General features: G+C 41.1%; 1 protein-coding gene across 3 annotated transcripts in view; it reads left to right on the top strand.

Moving 5' to 3' along the window:
* The window catches only part of Ctps2 (CTP synthase 2), a 117750-nt gene that overhangs the window by 71343 nt on the left and 37986 nt on the right, over positions 1-8421 (top strand). For all 3 annotated transcript variants that reach the window (XM_005358772.2, XM_005358771.2, XM_013350599.2), the window contains exon 14: positions 476-572. In XM_005358772.2, coding sequence (XP_005358829.1) covers positions 476-572 — 97 coding nt within the window. The remainder of the gene's footprint in view (positions 1-475; positions 573-8421) is intronic.

Genomic DNA, 8421 nt, shown 5'->3' with positions numbered 1-8421 from the left:
TCTCTCTCTCTCTCTCTCTCTCTCTCTCTCTCTCTCTCTCTCTCTCATCTTACTATGTAACTCTAGCTTGCTTGAACTAGCTCCGTAGACCAGAGCTGGCCATGAACTCTAGCCTCTGCCTCCCTAGCACTGGAATTACAGGTGTGTGCCACCATTCTGTTTATGGAGTTCTAGGGATCAAACCCAGGGCTTCACATGTGCCAGACAAGAATTTTACTAACCAGGCTATATACTTAGCTCTCTGATACACTGTTTTGTAAATGACTTGAGCGGAAGATGAGAATGGCGGGAAGAGGTACGTACAATTTGGGAAGGATGTATTAGGTGGCTGCTTTTCTCAGGAGCTCTGCAAGAACTGATCAGACACAGTACTCAAGGGAATGTTTTCTCAACAAGTGTTCCTCTAAAAATAAAGCAGAAAATATGGGGAATTACATCCTTGGAAGATGGTAAAGCTGGGTTTGTTTTGTTAAAGGTAATCGACATGCCTGAACACAACCCTAGTGACGTGGGAGGAACAATGAGACTGGGATTAAGACGAACTGTTTTCACAACTGAAAATTCCATACTGAGTAAGTATCCCAGAGCTTTGATTTGTATACGACACTAGGAGTGCTTCAAATGGCTGTCCTACTAACCTTTTCCGCAGCTTTCTAGCTAGCCTGTCACCCAGTCACCTGCTCTTGCTGACCTGTCACTTGAGGAATTTAGTTTCTCCCCATTCAAGTTCATTTAGAAGAGTATTGGTTATGTACAAAGTGTCCCAGAGATCAAATGATAATTTTTCCATACTATGTTTGTCCTGTCCCTGCAAAAATTCTCTTGAGAGCACTAATGCAAGTTTTTTTTTTTTTTTGAGTTTATGGACCTACATTGAAAATCGCTTCCTCTTTCATTGTTTCCTTTTTGTGTGTTTGAGCCAGTGTGTGATATGTGTGCTAGCCAGAAACCTAAATGAACGTATTTGTACATTTCCACAATGGTAGTATTTATTGAATAACAAGGTATAGCAGTTTCAATGGCAGAAATCGTCATAAAATTTATTTATGCCTACTTTGGTAGTTTGGCTGAGGTGAATGCAAGTATTTTATTTCAGTCTTTTTAAGATTTTATTTTATTTATTTTTTATTCATTTTTTTCTGAGACAGGGTTTCTCTGTGTAACAGCCCTGGCTGTCCTGGAACTCACTCTGTAGACCAGGATGACCTTGAACTCACAGAGCCGCCTGCCTCTTCCTCCTGAGCCCTGTGAGGTATGCACCATCACTGCTGGGCTGATTGATTTTTACTTCTGTGTATGGGTATGCACATGTGTGAGTGCCGGTGCCCCTGGAAGCCAGAAGAAGGCGTCAAATCCCTTGGAACTGGAGTTACAGGTGGTTGTGGCCTGCCTGATATGGGTGTTGGAAACTGTTGGGTCCTCTGCAAGAGCAAGCAACAAATGCTATTAACTGCTGAGCTATCTCTCCATGCCCCTATGCTGAACTTAATTAGTGATATTAATTCTCATATCATATAGCACACAGTAAATATATCTGTATACCTCCATATGTATATATGGGTTTCATAAGGAATACAAACTGAAGAGGCTGCAGCAAAGTTGAAGAGGTTTCAGAGTGGGCTGAGAAAGTCTGTATAGATAACGAAAGAGATCTGTGCCAAGAGTGAGCTGCTGGTTAGCATTGGGAGCTAAGCTGCAGAATTCAAGCCGATGGTGAAAAGGTCACACTGGGTCCAGAGCAGACACCAAAGCAGGAAATGGGTCAGGAGGTGATTCGGGTCTAGATGGGTGAACAGTTGAGCAGGTAATATCAGCAGTGAAGTACCAAGTGGACTCAGGGAGTCCTTGGCCTTTGATGAACAAACGGGCTACCAGATGATAGGCTGACATGGAGCCATGCCATAGCAGTGTTCAGTGCCCATCATTTATAAAGGTCTAGGTGAGGGAATTATACTTTCCATGATCTGATGTGTCTGTTAAATTCTTAGGTTTGGCTCCTCAATATGGTTTTAATATACCCATATGCCGTCACACTTTAAAGTTTCCTCAATAAACTTCCAGGATGGTGTCTCTCTCTCTGTTTCCCAGAATAAGTCATGTATCAGTTTGTACTCGATAGTTTGAGCCTGAAAAATGATGCAGTTTATGGATCCACCCAGGAGCTACCGTCATGCTTCTTCAAAATGGAGTGAAAATTTGCTTGTAAAGTTACAGTGCACAGCCTGTTCAACCAGTTGATACAATATGGAATAACACAGAGTAGGGTATATTCTGTTCTCAACACTGGGTTTCATTATTATGTAGTTCTGGTAGGCCTGGATTTCTGAATGTAGCTGAGGCAGGTTTTGAAGTCCTTGATGTCTGACCCCACTTCAAAGTGTGCCAACACATTTGGCTTTTGTTTCATGGTTTCCTGTGTGACTTGCCTTATTTAGTTCCCCATTCCTGAACTTCCTGTAGAGAGGAGGATAGTTGTGTGTCTCCTAAGTCTGGGTGTCCGGAGAGATCACTCAGTGGCCAAAAGCACTTCCCACCAAGCTTGATGACCTACGCTTGATCCTGAGACCCACATAGTTGAAGGAGAGAATTGACTCTCGCAAATTGTCCTCTGACCTACACACACACACACACACGCACACACACACACACACACACGCACGCACACACGCACACACACACACGAGACAGAGAGAGAGACAGAGACAGAGAGACAGAGACAGAGAAAGACAGAAAGACAGAGCAGATAGGCAGTCTAGAAGACTTAAAAAAATAACCAGCCTGGCAGAGGCAGGCAGATCTCTAGCCAGCCTGGTCTACAGAGTGAGTTCTAAGACAGCCAGGGCTATTACACAGAGAAACCCTGTTTTGAAAAATTAGTAAACAAACAAACAACAGGTTTCTGTCCCTCCAGTAAAAGAATCCCTGCATAGGGAGAGAGAAGAACCTGACTTACTAGCTGATAATTTGCTGATTTTCCTGATCCCCACAGGGTTAATTATTATTTCTGTGGACCTTGTTTCATAGATTATCATATTATGTGAGAATAGCTTCATGTTAACCAAACCCCAGAGCCCATAATTTAATTTACTAAATGTATCTTGAGTGCCTGTCCTGTGCATATGCACCATGCTGGGTTCTGCAGCTCTAGCAGGGGCTGGACAGGAAGCAATCCTGTCTTCCCAGAGCCTCAAAACAAGTGAAAAAAATACGGCTGGGAAGGGCAAGGTGCTGCAGGGCCTGGAGAGCTCTGGTATACAGAGCCATTCATAAGAATATCTTCTGGGGCAGAGAATGGGGTTCAGTGGTAGAGCCCTAGCCCCACGTGTATGGGACCCTGTGTTCCAGCCCAGCATCATAAAAACCAAGAGTTGGGTAGGATGGTACCGGCTTGTAATCTCAGCACTCAGAAGGTAGAGGCTGGAGGATTAGAGTCATATTCAGAATCAAGACCCTGTCTCAGGTCCCATTTTCAAATAAAGCAAAACACCTTCCTAACTGAAGGAAGAGTAAGATTGAAAATACTGTTTCCTTAAAGGATGGTCTAAAGCTTGGGAAAAGCATAGTGCTTCTTAGCAAGCTTGAAGTTGAACAACCAAGTAGACCAGTAAACAGCCTTTCTTCCTTTCTGCAAGAGGCTTTTGTTCCTGCACTTTCCTTTACAAATGTAAGAGCTTTCTCTTTATGACTGTTAGTGCTTCTTTGCCTTTCAGTTCTTTTCAAAGTCTTTGAAACTTTGTTCTTGTAATTGTATAAGTGAAAAAAAAAACCAAAATGGTTAGTGAAAAAGATGATCAAAATTATGTGTTGTGAAAGATTTGGTGATAACTGTATTAAACTTTTATAAAAAATCATTGTGTTTAATATATTTTAAGATTTTTATTGAGACATTGTTTCTCTGTGTAACAGTTCTGGCTCTCCTGGAATTCACTTTGTAGACCAAGCTGGCCTCGAACTCACAGAGGTTCACTTTGAACTCACAGACATCTGTCTTCTGCCTCCCGAGTGCTGGGATTAAAAGTATATTGCCACCACTGCCTGGCTAGAATCTTTACCTTCTGAGACATCTCCATGACTGTGAATTTTATGAAACTTAAACACAGCACCAAAGATAATTTTTTATAGAGACATAAGACCCACAGCATATAATTCATCTGTTAGTATACAATTTGCTGGTTTCATTGTACTCACAGAGCTGTTCAGCCATCACTAGAGTATCCATGAAGATGTCCTACTGTCATCAGTGTCAATTTTAGATCATTTTCATTACCTCCAATAGAAATTTCTGTACTGTGTTGTCACCTTTATTTCCGCAGCCTCTGGCAATCATCGATCCACTTTTTAAAAATTTACCTATTCTGGCATTTTAATGTAAATGGAACCACATGAAAGAAGGCCTTTTATATCTGGCTTCCATCACTAAACACACTGCTTTCAAGTTTCATCCATGATAACACGCATCAGTATTTCCTTTCTTGTAATAGCTATATAATAGTCCATTGTGTGGTTGTATGGCAATTTCAAAAATCTGCTTACAAGCTTATGGGCTGTTTTACTCAATGATTTATTAAACTTGATTGCTTTAATTTTATTCATGTATTAATTTTTTATATAGGGGCTAATATAGTCTAGGCTGGCCGCAAAATCACTACGTAGTCAAGGATGACTTTGATCCTTCTGTCTTTCCCTTCTCTTTTGAGCTACCACTCCCAATTTAAGCCGTGCTGGAGATCACACCCAAGGAACTTGCTCTACCAACTGAGCCACATATCCTCAGTTTCCTGATTGCCTTCATTTTAAATTGTGCTGCCTTCATTTTAAATTGTCCTTCTTTCTTTACAAAAGGCAGGTGGTGTGTGTACCTGTGGTCTTTAGCAAGCATAAAGTTTTGCCTCCCTACCTGGTGAAACTAGCTTCCCATGAGGTCTTTAGCAATGGCTGTAAGTGCTAACAACTTTTGCCATTATTCTATTGAATGTCTTTTATTAACAAACAAACAAAGCCTTGTAATATTGTGGGCTTTTAGCTCCCTAGGTAGAATATTTATTTTGTAGGATCTTATTTTTTCACAAACTGAGACATTTATTTTGTAGGCTTCTTTTCTAGTCAGCACATTTTTGCAAGGTTGGTGTGAGCAAACTACATTTGCCTATGCTACCTGTAAAAATGATTTACCATTTCGAGCTGGGCAAGTGACACACACTTTTAATCCCAGCAGCTGGGAGGCAGAGGCAGGGGCATCTCCGTGAGTTCAAGACCAGCCTAATCTACATAGTGAGTTCCAGGACAGCCAGGAATACACATTGAAATCCTATTTCAAACCAAAACCAAAAACTAATGAAACAAAATGATTAAAATGATTAACAATTTTGATAGAAATTGTTTTTATGCTATCCTCTTTTAATTTCAATTTGATTTGTGGGCCTGTACTCAGTGCTTTGTACTTAGGGAGAAGCAGGAAAGTAAAGAAGTCTTTAATAAAAGGTTGCCCTCCAGCAGAAGAAAACTTGAAGACTTTTCTATTGAGGGGCAATTCTTGCTTATCTTCTGTCACTTGTTAATCCAATAAGGGTTGTGAAAAATTGAATTCACTCTTTCTGAGCCAGGGATTATATGTATAAATTTATTTGAACAAAGGTACCTGTGGTCATTATTTACCCTGCTTATAAAAACTGTATTCATAAGAGTTTGTTTCTGTTCTGTGTCCTGTGTGGATGTGTTCTTTGAGATTGGGTTTTGTTTTGTTTATTTGTTTCAAGGGCCTTAGGAGATGAGAATGTAACTCAATTGCTTGCGTCTGTGAAGCCCTGAGTTCCATCCCCTGCACTGAATGAGCGGGACCTCCTGGTGGTGTGCATACTTGTAATCCCAGCACCTGGGAGGTAGAGGCAAGAGGATAAAAAAATTCAATTTCAAGAAAGGCAGTGGTGGCCCGTACCTTTAATTCCAGCACTTTGGGAGGCAGTGGCATACAGATTTTTGAGTTTGACGTCATCCTGGTTTATGGAGAGAATTCCAGGACTGCATAGAGAAACCCTATCTTGGAAAACAAAACAAAACAAAAAGCAAAAGAAAAATCCAAGGTCATATTTGGCTATATAGTAAGTTTGAGGCCTGCCTGCCTCAAAGTGGGGCAAGGCCCTTTAAATAAAAGGGCCAATGGTAGTGTGTGTGGAATTGTTGAAGCTGGTTTAAAGGCTGTTAAACATCAGCTGTTTTTCTAAACTGTTTATGACTCTCTAAGTTTGTGTATATGTGGTCTTTTCTGAACTTTATTGTGCTTAATCTCTATATTCTTTTATTGTAGCATAATTTTATGTATCTGGGTTTTGTGTCCGTTTAGGCTTTAGTATGTGTATATATGTATTTTTAAAATTTAGTTTATTCATTTATTAAAAATTTCCACCTCCTCCCCTCCTCCCATTTCCCTCCCACTCCCCCCACTCCCTCTCCCCCTCCCTCTCCAGTCCTAAGAGAAGTCAGGGTGCCCTGCCCTTTGGGAAGTCCAAGGCCTTCCCCCCTCCTTTTGAGAATTTCATCTTGAGTGCTGAATTTACATCACTTCACTTCTCCCCAATCCAACTTCTCCTGTGTATGCACCTCAAATTTCTCAAATTCACAACCTCTATGATTATTGTTGTTGTTGTTGTTTTGTGTGTGTGTGTGTGTGTGTGTGTGTGTGTGTGTGTGTGTATGTGTAAAACCTACTGAGTCCATTTAGTGTTTACTTGTATGTACATGTGTGTTTGGGACTGACCACTTGGGACTGGATAACCTGTCAACAAACTTGTCCTTAGAGAAAACTGAAACACACAGAGAGCTGTAGTTTTGAGTCAGGGTCTCATGTAGCCCATATTGGCCTGGAACTCACTATATAGGCAAAGACCTTGACACCTGATCTTTCTGCCTCCACCTCTCACTTATGAGATTACCAGACTGCTTGTCAGTCATTGTCCTTGTCTCTGTCTTCTTCCCCCACCCCCAGTAGTTCTTGTTACTCGGGTTTGCTTTGAGCTCTCGGGCTCAAGTGTTCTGAATGCTGAGGACTTCAGGTGTGTTCCAGTGTACCTGGCCCCGGGTATATAGTGTTTAATTGAGTTAAGGAGCCCTAATGTGCTGATTCATTTCCTACTGATAACCATTTCAGATTGGTTCCAGCGTTTTATAAGAAAAGTGCTGATTGGGACATCTCCACACCAGCTTTTTGTTCCTTTCAATGTTTCCTTAAGACGGGTTTCCAGAAGTTGGGTTATTAGGTCCAAGGCTATGAACACTTTATGACTGGTAATTCTGTCAGATTGTTTGAACCCGATTGTTTGAAAGAAGGGTGAGTAAGTTCAGAATGACATCAGCTCTGCCATTGTCCTCCAATCCCTAGTTTTCTGCTCACATCATTAGTTTGCCTGCTCTGTTATCGAGATCAGAAGTTAATCTTCATTGCTGCCTTTGACTGACTTTTTCCATTGCTACACAGGCCCTTTTCTTCCCCAACCAATTGTTGGTTTGCTTGAGTGGAGATTGCTTAGGTCTCAGGTTTTGTTAGCAGGGAGAGGTCTTTCCGTCCCCAAGACTGTCACCCAAATGATCAAAACCAGTGGTTGATGCATTTCTTTTTTCTAATTCAGGAGCAGCCATCACGCTGTTCAGGTAGGCAATATAACTTTATTGGTGGAAACTGAAGTTTAATCTTGTCTCATTTTCTGTGACTTTTGAAAATTTTCCTAAATGTTTGAGATAAAGAAAGCAAACAAATATGAAAGGTCATTGTTGGTGATGGGCTGGACCAGGAGGTTGGCTGAATTGTGAACAAGAAGCAGCACATGGTAGGGAGAGGAGTGAAAGATGGCATCCTCACTTCCTATCTGCCTGTTAGCTATCCTGCTAAGTGGCATAGAAGAAAGACCAAGCTACTTAATACAGCATCTCTGTTTTTGACAGAGAAAATGGTTGGCTGAAGGCAAAAGAGCATCTGGGAGGTTGGGAGAGTCAGAACCAGGTCATGTGACACTGTCCATAGGTTGGCTTCTAGCCTTCTACTGAGTGCCTCTCTGGCCCTACAGTATCATTGTTAAAAAATTACTCTTTAAAATATATATTTTTTTTCAGTAGAGGGGATTGAACTTGAGCCTCAAGCAAGCACTTTGCCACTGAATCACATCCTCAGTTCTTTTTACTTTTTTTATTTTGAGATGGGGTTTTCATTCAGTTGCCCATGGTAGGTCTTTCTTTCTTTCTTTCTTTCTTTCTTTCTTTCTTTCTTTCTTTCTTTCTTTCTTTCTTTCTTTCTTCCTTCCTTCCTTCCTTCCTTCCTTCCTTTCTTTCTTTCTTTCTTTCTTTCTTTCTTTCTTCCTTCCTTCCTTCCTTCCTTCCTTCCTTCCTTCCTTCCTTCCTTCCTTCCTTTCTTTCTTTCTTTCTTTCTTTCTT

The sequence above is a fragment of the Microtus ochrogaster genome, chromosome X (assembly GCF_000317375.1).
Source record: "Microtus ochrogaster isolate Prairie Vole_2 chromosome X, MicOch1.0, whole genome shotgun sequence".
NCBI classification, from domain to species: domain Eukaryota; kingdom Metazoa; phylum Chordata; class Mammalia; order Rodentia; family Cricetidae; genus Microtus; species Microtus ochrogaster.
The sequence above is the reverse complement of the archived record's forward strand: the minus strand, read 5'-3'. Positions and strand labels throughout refer to the sequence as shown.